This window comes from Salvelinus fontinalis, chromosome 5 (genome assembly GCF_029448725.1).
Source record: "Salvelinus fontinalis isolate EN_2023a chromosome 5, ASM2944872v1, whole genome shotgun sequence".
Taxonomy (NCBI): domain Eukaryota; kingdom Metazoa; phylum Chordata; class Actinopteri; order Salmoniformes; family Salmonidae; genus Salvelinus; species Salvelinus fontinalis.
This window is the reverse complement of record NC_074669.1, coordinates 37917187-37939783: the sequence shown is the minus strand read 5'-3', so window position 1 is coordinate 37939783 and position 22597 is coordinate 37917187. Positions and strand designations below refer to the sequence as shown.

General features: G+C 46.5%; 1 protein-coding gene across 6 annotated transcripts in view; it reads left to right on the top strand.

Annotated features, from left to right (window-relative positions):
• The window catches only part of LOC129855548 (microtubule-associated serine/threonine-protein kinase 2-like), a 270030-nt gene extending 248763 nt beyond the window's left edge, over positions 1 to 21267 (top strand). For all 6 annotated transcript variants that reach the window (XM_055923332.1, XM_055923331.1, XM_055923329.1 and 3 more), the window contains 6 exons: positions 13742 to 13951; positions 14194 to 14420; positions 14660 to 14782; positions 14862 to 15001; positions 15147 to 15340; positions 15472 to 21267. In XM_055923332.1, coding sequence (XP_055779307.1) covers positions 13742 to 13951; positions 14194 to 14420; positions 14660 to 14782; positions 14862 to 15001; positions 15147 to 15340; positions 15472 to 17558 — 2981 coding nt within the window. In that variant the 3' untranslated portion in view covers positions 17559 to 21267. The remainder of the gene's footprint in view (positions 1 to 13741; positions 13952 to 14193; positions 14421 to 14659; positions 14783 to 14861; positions 15002 to 15146; positions 15341 to 15471) is intronic.
• Positions 21268 to 22597: the final 1330 nt, after the last annotated feature.

Sequence of the window (22597 nt, the reverse complement as noted above, 5' to 3'; positions counted from 1 at the left end):
CTGTCCACCTCTAAAATGTAAATAAAGCCCTATAAAGAGTTTATATAATGTGTCATTACATACCTATTTGAAGGTTTGTGTCGAATTTGAATCAGGTTTTTAGGGCGGTGCTAAAGTGATCTTCAGAAGTAAACAGCGGCTTTGAGAGTGACGAAAAAATGACTAGGTATCCCCCCTTACCCCCGTCACTGTCCATTTCTTGTTTTTAAACGATGAGAGAAGTGGTAGACCTGGCGGAGAGAGATTTTAAGACAGAAATAGTTGCTTTATGCGTGCTGTACGTTACGACATGACACGTCTCAATGTAACGGAGGTGTTACGGAGTCTAGTTGATAGGTAATCGACTAGCTGGACTGTTCCCCAGACTCCACGCGTAGGGATTTGTACAATGCTTAACAAGGCTGTTGAACTTGACATTGGTGTCTGTCTTTATTCCTTTATCCAACATATCATACAGAAACATGGTATCAGAAGTGGCTCGGAAAACACACGTTTGTTAATTTTGTAGCTAAGTACAGTATAGGCGCAGTTACGTTCCATATGCGAACACACGTCGTTTCCTACTCACAACACTGATGAACTCGTTGTTAGCTGGCTAGCTAGCATCACTACCTACCTCCATGACTGAAGTGAAAGACATCTCCTATTCCATTGCTATGGCAGCGAACATTCCGCCACCAAATCACATGGTTCTCACAGGGGACTGGAATACTAATTGGGACAACTTCAGGGATGAATTCGAGGACTATGCGCTGGCGACCGGTCTACATGAGAAACCCAACGAGGTACAAGCGGCAACTCTGAGGAGTTTAATGGGCAGCGAATGCAGGCATATCTACCGGCACAATCTCACCCTCACGGCACGACAACAGTGTGATGCAAAGGCTATATTGGATGCATTGGAGAATTACTTCAAACCCGCCAGAAACGTCATTTACGAGCGGTTCGTTTTCGGAAGCTGCAAACAGGAAGAGGGTGAGTCAGTACACAACTTTGTAACCCGTTTGAGAGAGAAATCCGCCACTTGTGAATACGGGGGATTGAAAGATGAATTGATTCGTGACAAAATAGTACTGGGAATTGCAAATAAGAATACGTGCCGGCGTCTACTGAGAGAGAGAGGTTTAACATTAGTAACTGCCATCGAAATGTGCCGCACTGCTGAAGTCACTGACATGAGAATGAGAGCAATGTAAACGGAAACCCCACGCTCCGACGTTGATACTGTTCACGCTGTTGCTAGGCAGACATTCAGACAAAACCAATCGAGGCAGAGTAATTCTCCACGAACGGTGAACACAGAGAGCCCAGTAGCATGTAAATACTGTGGGAATACACACACACGTGGCAAAGAGCACTGCCCTGCCTACGGTAAACCATGCAGAGCTAGTGGAACTAATAATCACTTTGCAAAAGTGTGTCTCAAAAGCAAAAGAAGGGTGAGTGAGGGCAAGATTCACTGTGTTGATGATGTTACTCAATGTTCAGAGCTGAACAGTGAAAGTGACATTTACATGCATGAATACATTGGGGCTGTACACTCAAGAGGGAAGAAATGGTTTGTGACACTACGATTACACAACAAGCAACAACAATGTCAACTGGATTCGGGTGCTACATGCAACGTAATGAGCGACAAAGACAAAATCAATCTGGCACCTGACACACATCTATTGCCCAGCGATACTAGACTAAAGCTGTACTCAGGAGAACTAATGAGCTCTATGGGCACCTTTGAGACCGAATGTGTTATTCGGGGACGCAAACACAAGCTGGAGTTTGAGATTGTGAAAACCAGTCAAAATCCTCTCCTCTCAGGCTCTACATGCGAACGCCTGGGACTGATGCAGTTCACTGTACCAAATGACCTGCACATTGTGGATCATGTCCAGCATGGACCCCTGTCCAAAGAACAACTACTCAGCAGATATGACGATGTATTCAACATGCCCGTTGAATCAGTGCCTGGGGAGGTACACTTTGAAGTGGATGAGAGCATCACTCCAGTCCAGTGTGCTCCTCGCAATGTGCCCATTGCAATGAAAGTGGCTGTGAAGGCCCAGCTGGACAAGTATGAGGCCGATGGCCACATGACATCTGTGACTGAACCAACTGACTGGATTAGCAATATGGTCATAGTGAAAAAAACAGAGAAGCTGAGGGTCTGCATCGACCCAAAGCATCTGAACCAAGCATTGAAACGATCCCACTACATCATGCCGACACTAGAGGATGTCCTCTATAAGCTTCCCAAGGCCAGGATTTTCACCTTGGTGGATGCCCGAGATGCATTCCTTCAATGCAAGCTGGACGAAGAAAGTAGCTTCATGACTACCTTCTGGACCCCCTGGGGTCGGAAACGCTGGCTCAAGCTCCCGTTTGGTGTCTCAGTGGCGCCTGAGGTATACCAACGCAAGCAGCACGAGTTACTGGCTGGGCTCAAGGGCATTGAACCCATCGCCGATGATATCCTGATCGTAGGCTGTGGTGAAACAGACGAAGAAGCAGAACGCGACCACGATGTGAAGCTCCTGGCACTGATGGAGCGCTGCCGATCGGTTAAGCTTCGTCTTGGCCTGAAGAAGCTGCAGTTCAAGGTGAAAGACGTCCACTTCCATGGCCACATTCTCTCGGCAAAAGGCCTGAAGCCGGACCCAGACAAGGTCCAAGCGATCCTCGACATGCCAAACCCGTCTGATGCAAAAGGAGTACAGCGTCTCATCGGCTTTGCAAACTATCTTGCAAAGTTCATGCCACACCTATCAGCAGTCTGTGAGCCTCTGCGCCGGTTGCTAGACAAAGACACACCGTGGCACTGGCTACCCAAGCACGAGGCCGCAGTGCAGGAGATGAAATCTCTGGCTTCATCCATGCCAGTGTTGCGCTACTACGACGTCACGAAGCCTGTCACAATCCAGAGCGACTCTAGCCAAAGGGGACTTGGATGCTGCCTTATTCAGGAAGGCCAGCCCGTTGCGTTTGCCTCGAGAGCGCTCACCCCCACCGAACAAAACTATGCACAAATTGAGAAAGAGTGCCTCAGCATCGTCTTCTCCTGCCAGCGATTCCATCACTACTTATATGGTCGAGAGCTGGTCACCGCTGAAACTGACCACAAACCACTCATTTCCATATTCAGTAAACCTCTCCTCAATGCGCCCAAGAGGCTTCAAAGCATGCTCTTGACTCTACAAAACTACAGCCTGAAGGTCATTTACAAGCCAGGACCAGAGATGTACATCAGCGACACACTGAGCAGGGCAACAGCACAATGTACAGGTCGAGGCACTGCCTATCAGCGGCAGGCCATCTGTTCGATACAGCAGGAACAACAAGATGTTCAACAGATCAATCAGGCAGACTACTTAAACGTCACAGATCACCGCCTAGCCCAGATTAGGCAACATACTGACAAGGACGAACACCTACAGTCACTGAAGTCCATGGCTCTCGCAGGTTGGCCATATCTGAAAGAGGAGACACCTTTCACAGTGAGAGAATACTGGACCTTTCGAGATGAGATCAGTGTGCAAAATGGCGTCTGGTTCAGAGGTCAGAAGGTCATTATTCCCAAATCACTACGTCCAGAGATGCTTACCCGCATACATTCCAGTCACGTTGGAGGTGACGCATGCTACCGCCAGGCTCGTGAAACATTATACTGGCCAAACATGCAAGCAGAAATTAAAGACTTTGTCAGCAACTGTACCACATGCAACGAACACGCTCATGAACAGCAAAAGGAAACCAGGATGTCACACGAACTGCCCACAAGGGCCTGGCAAATCATCAGCATGGACTTATTCAGCCACAGACAAAAGGACTATCTTCTCATCGTTGATCATTACTCTGACTTTTGGGAAATTGAACTGCTCCCTGACTTGTCTGCAGAGACGGTCATAAAGCGCTGCAAGGCGCAGTTTGCAAGGCAAGGTCAGCCTGACAAGGTAATCACGGAGAATGGCCCACAATTCACTGCACAGTTCAAGCGTTTCGCCTCAGAATGGTAGTTTGACCACGTGACCTCCTCTCCAAGACACCCAAAAGCAAATGGCAAGGCAGAATCAGCTGTCAAGATTGCAAAAAACCTGTTAAGTAGGGCCTTGCGCGACAGCAACGACCCATGGAAAGCGATCTTACAGTGGAGGAACACACCCACCGAAAACATGGACAGCAGCCCAGCACAACGCCTTCTGTCCAGACGTCTGAAGACTACTACTAACAAGCTACTTGAGCCCTGCGTCATGGTTGGCGTCACGGACAAACTGCGTCACAGAAAGCAGCTCGCTAAGTGCTTCTACGACCGGACTGCTCGAGACCTACCAGAGCTGGAGGTGGGTGAAACGATAAGGATGAAACCGCTGCCGGGAGACCACACAGGACTTTGGAGGCTGGGCACGTGCCTACAGAGAGTTGCACCACGTTCTTACCTGGTGGATGTTGGTGGCTCCCTCTATCGTCGCAATCGGGTGGATCTGCGCGTAGCAGAGCAGACAAACCAGAACATGCCATACACTCACCTAGATGAGCTGGATCACAGTCCAGGCCAAAGGGTAAGGGGTGCAGAATTGAGACATGAGCCGACTGAAGGTGAGGCTTCTACCCCACCAAACTCTCCAGCTCGTGGCCCTAATCCTACACCTGTCAGAGCCAATACTTACTCACGGGTGGGTCGACTGTGCAAGCCACCGGACAGGCTTACTCTGTAAGCAAGAGACTTAACTTGTTGTCTGTTAATAAAAAAAAAGAAAGGAAGATGACAACTAAAGTAAAAAGAAAATGTCATGCTTTTCAATTGTTATGACTTGACTGTTAAGAACTCAATGTTATGCCGTTATGTTTGCACTTTCTATTGAAAAGGATGATGTTACGGAGTCTAGTTGATAGGTAATCGACTAGCTGGACTGTTCCCCAGACTCCACACGTAGGGATTTGTACAATGCTTAACAAGGCTGTTGAACTTGACATTGGTGTCTGTCTTTATTCCTTTATCCAACATATCATACAGAAACAGGAGGGTCAGTTTTTTAAACCTTTCTCCAATACTATAGAGCCATTACCATGTCGATCAACGCTTGAATAGAAAGGTAGTTCACATCCCAGATTTTGAAGTCAAAACAGTCGCTACAGTCCCATTCGTTTTCTTTGCAGCCTCGTTTGAATGTCGCGGTTGCGCACATTTGTATAGAATGGGGTGAGTTTACGTTAACGTTATCCGTTAGCTAGCCAGAGAAATGTTGGGCAACATTAGCCAACTTAGCTGATCAAATAATTGAGTTTATTGTTTGAAAATTAGCTGGCTAATAAAGTCAGACACCTAGCTAGCAAACGTTACAACATCAGATGAGCTAACGTTAGTAACCGTACATGCTGACCAGACCGGACAAGTCGCGTGCGCGAGCGTCGCAAAATACATTTCGATATCCATGTTATTCAATATTGCATCCACACTGCTCGCGCAGATCGCGCTGAAAGTCCTGCCTCTCCCATCTCCTCATTGGTTTATAGAAGCAGGTACCCACGTGCCATCTCGCCATTGGTTATACCCACGTGGGTGATTGAAAGACAAAATGTTTTGCAGGTTGTGTGGTAAAAGTGTAGATGCCAATCACCATATAAATTCAAAGATGAAAAAGCCTGGAAGGAGGAGAGATGACTAGAAACGATTCGGTTGGCCGTTTTATGTGTGGATTAATTGTCGGAGTAGAATACCTTGTGTATTTCAGGTAAAATAACAACCCAATGTTTATATCCAAGGACAAATTAGCTAGCAAGTGCAAGCTAACTAGCCATACATGTTTAATGCTTTTCGACCTGTCCCATAATTGATGTAATTGGTTCAGAGTTTGTTTTGATATTTTAAGCTGCGTGTCGTGATCGCGTTTGGTGTAGGGGGACAAAATAAATGTATGCACGATAGCGCACGATGGTGCACGTCGTGCGCGCAGCCGGTTGGTTTCGGTGTTACCAATTTGCTATAGTATTAATTGGTATACGACTCCTTGCCGTTCTTCAAGTTATAACGCGTTAGTTGCTTATTAATGGACCCTGGCAATCTGTGTGAAATGTTAACTAGTTAACGAACTAACTACTATCTGTGAACTAATGTTTTCCCTCTACAGTTATGTGATTAATTTTCAGAATATGATCTACATGATCTGTGTGTAAAATAAAAAGTGGTTAATGTGAACCTAACTCACAGCTAAAAAGTATAAGGAACGCAATCCAAAGTTATTTGTTGCCTATACTTTACTGCAAATGACACTCAAGTCTTGAGAAAATACAATACACTAATATTGCAGTAGGTCATGACAGCCTTTATAATAGAACGCTTGTGACCACACACATATTGCACTTGTGGAAAAGACATCTTAAAGTAGAAATAGAACGAAACAAACAGGCATTCTATTTTTACTCTATTATAGTGGCCATTATAGTAGACATTGATCAAGTGCACAAAGCTACATGTGTGCACAAATAACGTTCACTGAGTAAAAAAACAAATGACCCCCCCTCACTCACACTACATTTTTACTGTCAAGTTCAACACAACAAAAGCAAGATCTTTTGGCTACACTGCACGTTATTACATTGTACACTTTCTGCCTGTGGACATCCGTTCTACAATGTGCCAGCAGAGCATGATACACTTTGTTGGCATAACTGGTCTCTTTTAATCCACTGTATTGAAAGAGGGAAGTGTGTGGCATTTCTTTCACTTCTATTGACATCCAGCATAAGCCAGGCCCAGCTCCAGCTACACTTGTTCCCTGAATGCACTTGTTTATTAACTGGTATACGACTCCTTGCCGTTCTTCAAGTTATAACGCGTTAGTTGCTTAATGGACCCTGGCAATCTGTGTGAAATGTTAACTAGTTAACGAACTAACTACTATCTGTGAACTGCTGTTTTCCCTCTGTAGCATGTGGTTCATTTTCAGAATGAGAGAATTAGGCGATTCAGGGATCAAATACACAAAGAAATGGTTAATTGGCTAATTGGTTAATTGGCCACAAAATCTATTTTGCAATGGACATTTCAGTCTCCGGACTTGAAACTCATTGAAAACCTGTGGTTTGAATTTATGAGGGCAGTCCATAAGCGCAGACAAAGGATATCAAGGATCAGAAAGGATTCTGTATGGAAGATCCCTCCCAATGTGTTCTCTAACATTTTAGAAAAAGTCTCATTGCCGTTATCCTTGCAGGGTGAGGTATTGAAAACAGGGGTGTACATTTTTACCCCTACCTTTTTGATAAAAAGACGATTACTTGTTAAACAGAATCTCTTTCTCTGAGCAATTGTATTAGTATAAAATATAACAATATCCCAAATTGTTTTAGCATACAATATAGCTCAGTATTTGAATACCTTTTTCATACAGTCATTTTTGCTCATATTTGTCAAGGGTGTCAATAATTTCAGACCCCACTGTATATACACATAAAATCCCCTCCATATGTATTTGGACAGCGAAGCTACATTTTTATATTAGGCTCCCATATTCCTGGCATGCATTAACTACATCAAGCTTGTGACTCTACAAACTTGTTGGAGCATTTGCATCCTCCTCATAAAAAAAAAAGTATTGAATTACATTTGAAAAATAACACCCTTGCCTTTCGTGAACTAACACTCGCATTTACATTTTTGCCCCTACTAGCACTGGCTTTGTTGATAGCTACTTTATTGAGGAAAAATGTACTTGTTGGCTCACCAAGCTATCTTAAGATGAATGCACTGTAAGTCGTTCTGGATAAGAGCATCTGCTAAATGATAAAAATGTACATTTTTTGGTTGTGTTTTGGATTATATTTTTCACAATAGAAACTGAATGGTGAATAATACATTGTGCCATTTTGGAGTCACTTTTATTGTCATTAAGCATAGAAGATGTTTCTACATTTGCCATTTCAGTCGTTCAGCAGATGCTCTTATCCAGGGCAACTACATTTAGTGCATTCATCTTTTTTTATGGGAGGCGGAGAGATAAGACTGAGATGTCTTATTTAAAATTCTTATTTAAATAAGACTGAGATGTCTTATTTAAAATTCTTATTTAAGATACTCTTCTACAATCATGTGGATGCTACCATGATTATGGATAATCACGAATGAATCGTGAATAATGATGAATGAGAAGATTACAGAGGCACAGATATCATACCCCCCAAAAACAGTTTTAGTTGTATACTCTGAACTGGATCTCACTTATCATTATTCATGATTTATTCATGTTTTATTTTTTATTTTTTATCATAGCATTATCAGGATTAATTTAGAAGTGTTCAGAAACATCTTATCTACTCACTTAAGTCCTATTCACACAGGTTATGTAATTATTACCCGGGCATGTCTGTTTTTCCAGAGGATGATTCGGACAGGATTAGTTTTACCAAACTGCCCCGTCGAATTATTTTTATCTTCTCATTCAAAATGTACCGTTATGACGGAAGCATTTTGCTACACCCGCAGTAACGTCTGCGAAATATGTGTATGTGATCAATGAAGTTTGGTTTGATTTGGAGTCTGTTCTAGGCTTGAAGATATTTCAACTTGTCTAGATATGGCCTAATATTGTCAATAAGAACCATTCATTAATTCATTCATTAACGGACGTAGTTTTTGAATTGATCAATTCATTGGCACAATATCAGCCACTTAACCTTTTAAAAGAGAAATAGGCACTGAGAATGTTGACAGATCATTCATCTGTAGGCTATGTGCATAGCACTTTGTTTTAAGCATCAACTTGTTCCCATGTTCAAATCAAATACATTTTCATTTGTCACATGTGCCAAATACAACAGTGAAATGCTTACTTACAAGCCCTTAACCAACAATGCAGTTTTAATAAGTGTTAAGTAAAAAAAATGTTAAAAAAAATATTTAAAGAGCAGCAGTAAAATAACAGTAGCGAGGCTATATACAGGGGGTACCGGTACAGAGTCAATGTGCGGGGGCACCGGTTAGTTGAGGTAATTGAAGTAATATGTACATGTAAGTAGAATTAAAGTGACTATGCATAGATAATAACCAGAGAGTAGCAGCAGCGTAAAAGAGGGGGTTGGGGGTGACATTGCAAATAGTCTGGGTAGCCATTTGATTAGCTGTTCAGGAGTCTTATGCTTGGGGGTAGAAGCCTGGTATAGAGGTCCTGGATGGCAGGAAGCTTGGAACCAGTGATTTACTGGGCCGAACACACTACCCTCTGTAGTGCCTTGCGGTCGGAGGCCGAGCAGTTGCCATACCAGGCAGTGATGCAACCCGTTAGGATGCGCTCGATGATGCAGCTGTATAACTTTTTGAAGATCTGAGGACCCTTGCCAAATCTTTTCAGTCTTCTGAGGGGAAATAGGCTTTGTCGTGCCCTCTTCACAACTGTCTTGGTGTGTTTGGACCATGTTAGTTTGTTGGTGATGTGGACACCAAAGAACTTGAAGCTCTCAACCACTACAGCCCAGTTGATGAGAATGGGGGCATGCTCTGTCCTCATTTTCTTGCTGTCCACAATTATCTCCTTTGTATTGATCACATTGGTCAGGTTGTTATCCTGGCACCACACGACCAGGTCTATGACCTCCTCCCTATAGGCTGTCTCATCGTTGTTGGTGATCAGGCTGTTGTGTCGTCGGCAAACTAAATGATTGTGTTGGAGTCGTGCCTGGCCATGCATGGGTGAACAGGGAGTACAGGAGGGGACTGAGCACGCACCCCTGAGAGGATCTCCGTGTTGCGGATCAGCGTGGCAGATGTGTTGTTACCTACCCTTACCACCTGGGGGCGGCCCGTCAGGTAGTCCAGGATCCATTTTCAGAGGGAGGTGTTTAGTCCCAGGGTCCATAGCTTAGTTATTACTCTTTGAGGGCACTATGGTGTTGAACGCTGATCTGTAGTCTATATATAGCATACTCACCTAGGTGTTCCTTTTGTTCAGGTGGGAAATGGCAGTGTGGAGTGCAATAGAGATTGCATCATCTGTGGATCTATTAGGGTGGTATGCAAATTGGAGTGGGTCTAGGGTTTCTGGGATAATGGTGTTGATGTGAGCCATGACCAGCCTTTCAAAGCACTTCATGGCTACAGACGTGAGTGCTACGGGTCGTTAGTAATTTTGGCAGGTTACCTTAGTGTCATTGTGCACAGGGACTATGGTGGTCTGCTTGAAACATGTTGGTATTACAGACTCGGTCAGGGACAGGTTGAAAATGTCAGTGAAGACACTTGCCAGTTAGTCAGCGCATGCTCGGAGTACACGTCCTGGTAATCTGTCTGGCCACGCGGTCTTGTGAATGTTGACCTGTTTAAAGGTCTTACTCACATCGGCTATGGAGAGAGTAATCACACAGAAGCCGGGAACAGCTGGTGCTCTCATGCGTGCTTCAGTGTTGCTTGCCTCGAAGCGAGCATAGAAGTTATTTAGCTCATCTGGTAGGCTTGCGGCTCTGCTTCCCTTTGTTGTCTGTAATTGTTTGCAAGTCCTACCGACGAGCGCCGGAGCCGGTGTAGTAGGATTCAATCTTAGCGCTGAATTGAAGCTTTGCCTGTTTGATGGTTTGTCGGAGTGTATAGAGGGATTTCTTATAAGCGTCTAGATTAGAGTCCCGCTCCTTGAAAGCGTCAGCTCTACCGTTTAGCTCAGTGCGGATGTTGCCTGTAATCCATGGCTTCTGGTCGGGGTATGCACATACAGTCACTGTGGGGACGACGTCATCGATGCACTTATTCATGAAGCCAGTGACTGATGTGGTGTACTCCTCAATGCGATCAGAAGAATCCCGGAACATATTCCAGTCTGTGCTAGCAAAACAGTCCGGTAGTTTGGCATCTGCGTAATCGGACCACTTCCTTATTGACCGAGTCACTGGTGCTCCCTGCTTTAGTTTTTGCCTGTAAGCAGGAATCAGGAAGATAGAATTATGGTCAGATTTGCAAAATGGAGGGCGAGGGAGAGCTTTGTACTCATTTCTGTGTGTTGGGTAAAGGTGGAGCAAAGGTGGTCTATAGTTTTTTTCCCCTCTGGTTGCACATTTAACATGTTCTTACCCAAAGTGTGACCAGCACCTGTTAAACACTGTAATACCCCTCAACACAGCAATGTCAATTCGCACTGGATAAGTATTATCAGAGGACCTTGGAGTTTGCCAAAAAACAGTAGGTTATTCTGGATGGAATTATTACTCTCCCGCCATGTGAAAATTACTGACATGGCAGATTCTCACGTGACTAAAATTACAGATGTGGTGTTTTGTGCTCATGTACATAATTACTGTACCCGACCTCCCCAAGTAAAACTAATCCCGTTCAAATAAGGATTTTGAAATAAAATTACTCCAAGCATCATTCAGTTACTATTTGGCAAAATACACTGAGTGTACAAAACATTAGGAATACTTTCCATGACTTTGACTGGCCAGGTGAATCCAGGTGAAAGATATGATCGCTTATTGATGTCAATTGTTAAATCCACTTCAATCAGTGTAGATTAAGTGGAGGAGACAGGTTAAAGAAGGATTTTTAAGCATAGAGACAATTGAGATATGGATTGTGTCTGTGTGCCATTCAGCAGGTGAATGGGAAAGACAAAATATGTACGTGCCTTTGAATGGTAGTAGGTGCCAGGCGCATTGTATTGAGTGTGTAAAGAACTGCAATGCTGCTGGATTTTTTCCACTCAACAGTTTCCCATGTGTGTCACGAATGGTCCACCACCCAAAGGACATCCAGCCAACTTGACACAACCGTGGGAAGCATTGGAATTAACATGGGCCAGCATCCCTGTGGAACGCTTTCGACACCTTGTAGAGTCCATTCCCCGACGAATAGAGGCTGTTCTGAAGGCGAAAGGGGGTGCAACTCAATATTAGGAAGGTGTTTCTAATGTTTTGTGCACTCAGTGTAACCCAAAACAAACTGCCATTCCAATGAGTTGCAAGGAATCATGGACCACGAGTTATATTTTATTTAGCAGATTATTTTAGCAATTTACAGGCATGCCTGCATACATTTTACATGTGGGTGGTCCCAGGAATCAAACCCACATTCCTGGCATTGCAAGTGCCATGCTCTACCAACTGAGCCACACAGGGCCACAAATAAAAGGTGTCATTCTGAATTGTCATCTCAGGAAACATTTAATCTCAAATCCAAAATTCTGGAGTATAAAGCCACATTTTTGCTTCACTGTCCAAATAAATATACGCTGCAATATGTCGTGTCTTTGGCTATGCCAGATTAAGTGAAATGACATGCTATTCTATAAAATCCTTTCTCCGTAATTAATATGACCTGATTGAGCTAATCATGTAAATGTAATTAACTAGAGAGTCGGGGCACCGCAAAAGAATATTTAAAGAGCTGTTATCTTCCGAATAAACTCTTAAAGACCTAGTAATATTTTACATCAATAGCAGTCAATATTAATCGTCACCTTAATTCAGTCTCATCTGAAAGTTGTAAATTCTTGGTTATCTTCACAAAGCCTGGCTAACAAGTTGAATCAGCAATACAAAATTGGGTTGAATTATTTATTTACTAAATAACTAACTAATCACACAGAATTACATATACACAGAATTAATCATACCTTGATTACAAATTACGTCATAAAGGAAAACGTCCCTAGCGGGCAGAACAGATATGACAGCTGGTTACACAAAAGAAAAGGGGCTGGGTTTGAGTGAAAGAGCGGGAAGACTGAAGAACAAAGGGCGAAGCTGTGCTATCGTAAATACAGTATCTTATGCATTCTAAATTACCGCCCATTTGGAAAAGGAAAATGCAATAAATATTTACTCTGAGCTGCGCTTCGGTAGCCGAGTCCTTTGTCCTTTGAAGAATGTCTCTGGTGGTCAATTGGATATGTTGTAGTAACGTCGTTATGTGGTAGACGGGATACTCTGTCTGTTCTTTCCTAGCCCGCGTTTGCAGCTGCTGTTGCTAAGTCAACGGCTAGGAGGTATCACTTATGTAGTGAATAAGAGTGCAAAGTTCATACCATTCGCAACCAAAGCTCACGCTGAGGTTGGCTTAGTTCTGTAGTTGACATGTTAGTCCTTTTAACGCAGAGGCTGCAGACCTGACGTACTTGGAACAGGTTACATTTTTGTCAAGGCTTTATATGGTGGAGCGAGAAGGGTGTGTCTGAAAAGTTTATAACCCATGTCTCTTTACAGGGGCGGGCCACTGGTTGAGCAGAGCCCTAACCTTATGAAAACCCAAATCTCTCTTTTGGAAGCTAAAATTACATTTCATCTCTTCACCAATCATTTTATTTTCAAACATTTAAATTGAACAACAATTCCATGTGACTCCGATAACTACAATGTGCAGACTTTCCACTGTAGAGTTTATATCATCCTATCATTGATGAGAATGTCCCAGATGACAACCGAACTGACATAATATACATTAAGTACCACCGCATATGTTCAATTGGTCGGATTACCAGAATATAGTTAATTTCCCCCCACCTTTCTGATGTTCCCAGAATCTCTATGTTAACCAAGGGGTTTTCAAATTTCACATCAGTAGGGTAGAGAGAGGAAAAAAGGGGGGAAGAGGTATTTATGACTGTCATAAACCTACCCCCAGGCCAACGTCATGACAAATAGAATTACATATTGAACACTGATTTATAGGTGCACTTACATTTTTTTGTTGCTATTTACCTGGTACTCTATTTTCTCTATATTTACCTCTCTATTCCTCTCCTCACTTCCTCCCTCTCTCTCTCCATAGCGGGTAGTTCAGGAGATGTGTGGGAGCGTGGTACAGTGTCGGGAGCTGACAGCTCTACCTCTACCCCTAAGGCCATCAGTGACCTGGCAGTTCGGAGGGCCCGCCACAGACTGTTGTCTGGAGACACGGACAAACACACCCAGTCCAGACCCCTCAACAAGGTCATCAAGTCTGCCTCCGCAACTACGCTCTCACTCATGATCCCTCCAGGTACACATGGGGGTGTGTGTGGGGAGGGATAATTAGTGTGTGTGTGGTGTGGGCGCGTCTGAATCCTTTTTTCAGTGTGAGTGTGTCTGTTTGCATTTCTTTCTGTTTTGGGGTTATTGGATCTTGGTCTTATTATTCAAAACTTGAGGTAAAACTTTTGGTAATATAATACAGGTGTGTATGTATATTCTCTATTTACTACTGATCTGATCTACCCATCAAATATCCTCCCCTCTCATTAGACCACCACGGAGCCTCCCCATTGGCCAGCCCCATGTCACCCCACTCCCTCTCCTCCAATCCCTCATCCAGAGACTCCTCCCCCAGTAGAGACCTTTCGCCGGCCGTAGCCAACATCAAGCCCCCCATCATCATCCACCGGGCGGGCAAGAAGTACGGCTTCACCCTCCGGGCCATCAGGGTGTACATGGGAGACACGGATATCTACACCGTACATCACATAGTCTGGGTGAGTAGGCCCAGATAATACTGGCTGCTTTATGCTTATTCCCTTAAACTAAAAGAGATTTAACACTACTGGTTATCCGGTTCTTCATCTGATTCAAGGACAGTGTTACCAGTGAGTTGCCAGTGCATATGTTGTATATTTTCAATTTCTCTCTCCATTTTTCTCTCTCCCCCTCTCTCTGTCTCTATCCCTCTCCCTCCCTCCATCTCTCTCTCTCTCTCCCTCTCTGTCTCTATCAGCATGTGGAGGAGGGTGGTCCTGCCCATGATGCAGGGCTGAGAGAAGGAGACCTCATCACTCATGTGAACGGGGAGGCTGTCCACGGCCTGGTCCACACTGAGGTGGTGGAGCTCATCCTCAAGGTACACGCACGCACACACACACACACACACACACACACACTCTAGCTCCTGTCTTATACGTGTTGTGTCTTACCCTCAGAGCGGTGGTAAGGTGTCCGTCTCAGCCACGCCTTTTGAGAACACCTCCATCAAGGTAGGCCCCGCCCGCAAGACCAGCTCCAAATCCAAGATGGCGCGTCGCAACAAAAAGACCAAGACCAAAGATGGAGGCCAGGAAAGGTTGGTCTCTTAGCTGAGTGATCTCACACACTTACACTGTTCCTCTCAAGAAGTCATGGTAGATGGAACATACATTCTGTTAATTGGATTGTTTGTTTGTGTCTTTTTAACTCTTCAGCTGTGTGCGCGTGTGTGTTTTCATTAGCAGCGGCAAGAAAAGGAACTCTCTGTTCAGGAAGATCACTAAGCAGGCTTCTCTGCTCCACACCAGCCGTAGTCTATCCTCTCTCAACCGCTCCCTGTCTTCTGGAGAGAGTGGACCAGGGTCTCCCACACACAACCTGTCCCCCAGGTCACCTACACCTGGCTACCGCTCCACGCCTGACTCTGCACACTCTGGTAAGATACACACACACACGGGGCCACAAACACAAACCTTGCACAAGGTCTTGGAAGAGGTCATAAAAGGTGATGATTATAAATGCGTAAAGGTCTGACTGTGCGTTTCTGTGTGGGTTGTGTTTTCTCAGTAGGGGTAAACTCGTCTCAGAGCAGCTCTCCCAGCTCCAGTGTTCCTAACTCCCCAGCCAGCTCCGGTCACATCCGGCCCAGCTCCCTCCATGGCCTGGCCCCCAAGCTCCAGCGCCAGTACCGTTCCCCTCGACGCAAGTCAGCCGGCAACATCCCCCTATCCCCCCTGGCCCGTACCCCCTCCCCCACCCAGCAGAGCACCTCCCCCCAACGTTCTCCCTCCCCCTTGCCCAGCCATGCTGCGGGCTCCTCCTCTATGGGCCAGTCCTTCCCCGTGAAACTCCACTCCTCCCCTCCTCTGGTCAGGCATATCTCCAGGCCCAAGAGCACTGAACCCCCCCGCTCCCCACTCCTCAAACGAGTACAATCCACCGAGAAGCTAGCCTCCTCCCTCTCCTCCTCCTCCTCTCCGTCTGCGTCGGGGGCCGGAGGTGACAAGAAGCTGCCTGTAGCGGTGACGGGACGTAAACACAGCCTGGACATCTCCCACCAGGAGTTTAAGAAGGAGATGCTTCAGAGAGACCCCAGTCTGCAGAGCCTGCAGGAGTCAGCTGGGGAGAGAGAGGGGGTGCTGGGGGTGGGGACAGGGGTGGGGGGTCGCGGGGGCCCCGTGGAGAAGGGCAGCCTGCAGAAACACTCCTCCTCCAGCAGGAAGCTGGGGCGTCAGGAGGGGGACGTCGGACCGGCAGCCGGGTCCCTGGGGCTGGCCCCCGGGAAGAGCAAGCTGAAGGACAAGCTGTCAGCCATTCGACAGGACCGGGCTGAGAGGAGGGAGTCACTGCAGAAGCAGGATGCTATCCACGAGGTGGACTCTTCAGAGGACGAGACGGACGAGGGGTCGGAGGACAGCCAGGACGGGAGGGGCAGGAACACCTGTACTTTTACCCCCCCGCTACTCCGCCCCACCTCCGTCATGGCCACCGCCCCCCGCACGGGACCCGGGGGCACCCTCCCCTCCCTGTGTCTGTCCCCCTCCTCCACCCTGCTGCCCAGCAGAGCCACCATACCCTCCACACTCCCCGAACATAAGCCCACTCAGAGTGCTCCTTCGCTGGGAGGGAAAGACAGCGGCTCAGCCTCCTCAGATGACTGTGGGAGGAGAGAGGGGAAGGCTCCAGACCCCAGCTCCAAGTTCACCCAGAGCCCCCTGTCCAGCACCTTCGCCACACCCGGCAGTGCTTTCATCTCCATCAGTAAGGACACCTTCCTGAAGCCTGCTGCTCCATCTTCACATCAGGAATGGAGGAGCCCCAAGCTACCTGAGCCCAGAGGGAAGAGCAGTAGTCCTGGGTTATGGAGTGAGGAGAGAGACTCTGGCCTGGAGGCCCCCAGATCCAGCCCCACTGGATCCATAGATGGCAGATACATAGCCCACACCCCCATCTCCTCCCCAGGCATCACCAAGGAGAAAAAGGAGGCAGACAACCGGAGGCAGGCTGCTGCTGCCGCCGCCGCTGCAGCCTACGCCACCCCAGCCTATGCCATTCCCAGCCCCCCAGCCCAAGTGTCAGGGTCAGAGAGTGGGATGGACAAGGTTGTGTCCCAGCTAGCCACTGTGGCTAAGAGCTTCCTGGGGCCCGTCAAACTCACTATCCCTGGGGCAAAGGAGGCCTTTGAGAGGGCCAAAGACCAGAACCAGAGACCCTCCGACCCCCTTCACCCCAAGGCCACACCCGACTCACCCCTTACCACTACCACCACCACACCCCTCTCCCCCTCCCCCTTTAGACACCCTGCTCCTCAGCCACCACCACGCCTGTCCTCCCAGTCTTCTCCCCAGCAGCCCTCTTACAAAACTGAGCCAGCCCCCCCTCCCCCTCCACAGAGGGCCTCCCCTCCTAAAGACTGTGCCCCGGGACCCCAGGACCACCCAGAGAGGCCGTTGATGGGGTTACGAGGCAGTAGGGAGACTCCAGCCATTACAGCTGTTTCTGCACCAAGGCAGGGGCCCACCAACACACCCACCCAGACCCCTACTGCAGCCTCAGAGCAGCGCAAGAGGCCAGACCCCGCGGTCCCACGGAGACCCAACCCTGCCTCCGCAGCCTCCACCCCACAGGACAAAACCAGCAGCAAGAAGACGTAGCAGAAAACAAGACTCAAGAAACACCCATGACAATACAGACTGCTGGCACGAGATTTTAATCTTAATCCACAAACAACTGCATGTTTGGGAGGAAATAACAATTTATTCAAAACTCTTTGCAACACACAAATCATTATGAGAGAGAGCGAGAGCGAGAAAGAGAGAGATGTCCATTGGGGATAGATCTTTGCCCTGACTGTGTATGTCCCAGAGGCATCCGGGCTCGCTGTGCATCTCTTGTTCTTCTTATTCCCTGTTTTATCATTCAGACACGGATTAATGTTCCTGTGAAGTCAGTCTGTGTTTGTTTCCCCCTGCAAAGAAACATGGGGGCTAGAAATAAACCGTGTTAGTTCACTGATGCACGGGGAAGGATTAACAAACGCCCGCACGAATGGTTTTTCTAGTATCCTGCCTCGTTACCTTTCACCTTGTAGTTCCGGTAGTCTGACGTGCGTTCTTAGCTAGCCAATAGATCAGGTCGTGCCTTATAAACAAAATGGCATCCCACCCCACCACTCCACCCTGCCCGCGTGTGTCTCCAGCCGTCCGTGACTGAAAAGGGTGTATCTCAGCAATACAAGTAGCGTATACTTCGCAATCAGTATAAATACATTACAGTCTGTTAATGAAACAATCTGCATTGCTCACGTTTACACACTCAGCAGTTTACAAAAGGCAAATTACATTGTGTGTTATTATTATTCCTCCCTCATGGTCTAACGCTGCACTCTGTCTCTCTAACAGTATAATACTGCAGACTGGCTAGAAAAGCCTCTAGTCCCTATATAACACACTATTAATTAAGCGGCTGTCAGTGTCTATTAAAGCAGCGTTTTGTATTGTATATCGTAGCGTTCCATGGTAAACTCCTTCCCCATCCGCTCCACTGGCCCTTCCATGACTATAGCTGGACCCGCCAGTGTACCGAATAGAGCTCTATGTGGGTGTGAGCATGTGTTGTGGTAGCTAGGATACCCGCCTAGCCATTCACCTTGTAACTGCATGATAGCCTCACCAAATCTACACCCTTGACTCCAGGGACATGTTTTTAATGATAAAGGAATAATAGGTGGTTCATATCACAGCTTTACATAGGGTGGACTACAGGTGAGGTGGGGAGGGAGGTTCAGTGATCCGGTCACAGACTGCCTGGGGACAACTGATCAATCTGGTCCTAGTCTGATTTGATCGCATCTTGTTTGGTCAACTACACAGACCGACGCAGTGTTGAGATACGAGTCAAGTGGTTTTAAGATGAGGTACTGTAGATCTTTTAAAGAGATTTGGGTTTGTGTACCAGGCAGGAGCTCAATTACCCAGACTCCTCGGTAACTGAGGCAGGAAGTCAGCTCGCAGGTCTGTTTACAGGCCAGTCAAAAGTACTACAGTAGGCACACCAGCCATCTATAAAGTATATTCTGACAACCAGTGGTTCTCCACATCCAAATGGACCATTATCTTTATTTCTAGCCCCTGCGCCCTCTGTTTTTATCAGCCACTAAAGGTGTTGATTTGACTTTGTATCTGGACCAACTTGCTGTGTTCTCTGTGTCATGCCTCTTATCCTGTAAAGCTAGCAGACTTTACTTTCTATATGCGTGCAAGAGTATGTATTGTCGTTTGGCTGTCAGATGTGTATATATACGAATATTTAAAGGTCTGTTTTTGTGTGTGTTTTAGTTAGGGTAGACTTTGTTAGTTACCCCTGTTAGTACTGTCTGTCCCTGATAGGCCTGATGCTCGACTGATGTCTCAGTTGGCCTATAGGGTCGGGACGGGCCAGTGGGGGCGTGGGCTTTGCACAACCCTTTTATCTCTGTCAAATGGAAATGCCAACTAAATAAAAGGGCCAATCAGATCCCTGGCTTTTAGGTCAGTCACGACAATGTCGACCAATCAGTGAGCTGAACAACCCTATGTTCTTGAGTGCCACTGCTCTGTGTGTGAGTGTGAGTGAGTGTGTCTGTTAGTGTGTATTCATGGTGCAAAACTATGGCCATGTGACTACCTTCCTCATACATCTAAATTATTTTGGTGTGCGAGTTCAAATCTCCCTCTGTGTGCGTGTCAGTCCACAGTGTGTCCTGCAAAGTTTACGTTGCTGTTGGAGATTTTGCAGAGAGCAGCTCTGGGATGACTGAGGGTGAGACTTGACTATATCCGTCTGGTGTCCTAATAGATACTGAAGAGGTCTGTGTTGTCAATACCTAACCCCAGACAGACAGACAACCCCGTTGACTGACTGACTGTGGCTTCCGATCTGTGTAATATGTTTACATGTTGTTCTATCTTTCTCATCCGGAATCCTCTGTGCCACTTGCAATCCACCCCTGTAGCAGAGAGTGATCATTATCGATGCCAACAGCTTTCCACATGCTAAAGTTACCCCGGATTATATCAGGGTGACTAGCTTGTCGTGGTCTTTACATGCACATTTTAATGTAACATTACCACTGATGTACCACAGACGATGTTAATGTGGAGGGACAGCACGTCATGTTTAAGGTTGGGCCCTGGTCAAAATTAGTGCACTAGTAGTTAAAAGTAGTGCACTATATGGGAAATGGGGTGCCATTTCGGCAACATCCTAAATCACCTGCAGTGCGAATAGTTGTCTCCTCCAGTGCAGAAGGATCGAGGTGAGATGGGTAGATTAGTTAGTGAGGTATAAGCCTCACGGAGGCCTCACACCTGCTGTCATTTGTCACAGGGACATATCGGCCAAGCTTAGCGCTATTTTTTAACCACTTGCATATCACCCAGGCATCCTCCCATCTGGTAGGCTCTGCTGGTGGTCCTGTCGTTATTGCTACACGGACAGCTGCTATTCTCTCTGATCAATATGAGTGCCATCCTCCACCGCCCGGCGCCAGCCTCACCATCCCCTGACAGCAAACACTTAATGTTGTATCACACACACACACACACACACACACACACACACACACACACACACACACACACAGTCCCATGTGTGATGATGATAGTCCAGCCATCTGTCTGAAAGTCAAGTCAAGTGTCAGTTTCCCTGGTGGAGTCATTAATCTCTAGCCCGGGGCTGTGTGCTGTTCCCTGCTCCTAGCACACACACACACACACACACACACACACACACAGCAAATCCAGCCAAACAAAACACTACCTACGCCTAGCCTGGGACCGTCACCTCCGATTTTCAGCTAGGCCTCCCCCAGAGCCCGAAGCCACGGTAACCACCCGCCATAGGGGCACTCCCTCTCTCTGTTAACCCTGTGTGTAACCTCCACCCTGGACCTCCCAGTGTTTTAACCTCACTAGATGTCTAAAGACTGAGATCCATCCAGGATGTGTTTTTACTGTATCCTTTTTTTTTACTGTATCCTCAGTGTGGCAAAGCCCATAGCAGTGTCAGGGCTGTCTACTGTCAGTGTGTAGAGACCAATGCCACTCAACTGTACTGAAGGTAGAAAATACAATTGACTATACTATGGACTGGACTTCTGGGGGTTTTCGGCCAGCATTTTAATGGGTGTGTGCGATCCTTTTGTGTGTACAGTGTGTTTGAAGCTGAAAAGTGTGAAGGAGAGGAGTGAGGTTCTGCCGGAGAAGGGTTCAAAAAAGGTTGCTAGACTAAAGCCAGTGCAATATCTTTTTATTTTCTGTTGTGGTAAACGCATGTTGTTGTTAATCCTACCTTATCTTAATAATAAAGTTTTTTTTAATGTAACTTTGTTTTGATATGCGATTGTTTATTATTGTCAGTATTTCCTTATGAGTATAGTATGAGATGATGATCTGTGGTGCGTGGTGGACCTCTGGCGTAAGATAAATACGGTAAGTACTCTTCATTTTCACCAAAATGAACAACAATGCCATAAAACAATGTATTGTCGGGCATTTGACACAATAGTGCTTTTAATATTCACATACGTTCCCTTTTACAGTATCTGACATAACAAACTGAAATCACCATTTGGATTTTACCTCCAATAAATGTCAGACGGAAGAAGAGTGTTGATAAATGGATGACAAATGAAACCGTACTCCTGTCCCTGCCACCACTTTAATAGATTACACATACGCCTCTTTACCAAGGTAGCAGCACTCTTTTTCTGCTTGGGAAAATCTCATAAAAAATCGAATCATTAAAATTGCCCTTCCCTCTGAAGCGTTTATTTTTAAGCGATTTGTCCCAGTCATGTCCACTGTCCTCCGAGGGGTAGAAATGACAGTAAATTATCTGTAAACTAATTTTCGTGTTCTTTATCAGTAAAGTGGCCTGCCGTCTGTTAAGTCAAGTGAGGCGACAGTAATGCTCTGTAAATGGTATGGTCTGGGGGTTAGACCAACTGTCTGTCTCTCTCTCTCTCCAGCCCTTCTTTGGAAGATTTCTGGCCTCTTAATGGTCTTGAGAGACAGCTTGAAGCAGGGCTGCAGTGCATTTTACCCAGGCTAATGTGTACCGCAAGCCTCGCCACACCGCCAGGGCCAGAGACGCACGACAGCCAGGGTTCAGGGGTCAGAACGGCTGATTTAAACGACGCCACAGCCCGGGGATAATTGGGTCGCTTTTCGCCTCCACTTCCCCATCCGTCCATTCCTCCATCTATCCATCAATCCATCCATAGGGACCTGTCAGAGTGGAGGTGTAAGAGGGAAGAAGGGAGGAACCTCTGGGGGATGCCAGCACACAGCCCATAGACGGTAGTGAGCTGCACTCTTGACAGTGAACAATACCCCCCGGCCTACACCGACACACTACACACACACAGGGTGAGAGCTAGAGCTGGCTGGTTGACAGCCAGGCGGTGCGGGTGATCGCCTCTCTGACAGAGCTCTACATGACCGGCAAATGTATTCCTGTCGGTGTGGCAATAGGCAGGGCCACTGCCATCCTGACAACTGACAACCTACCGGGGGAGGGGGGGTGGAAGGGGTCGATAAGCTCTTCTTTGTTGTTCAAGTTTCCCTTTTTCCTACCACTTTCCTTAGTCCCTGTAAACCAATGGTTGTTTTCTCTAAGAAGAGGAAAGAAACTTGGTATCTCTTTCTCCCTA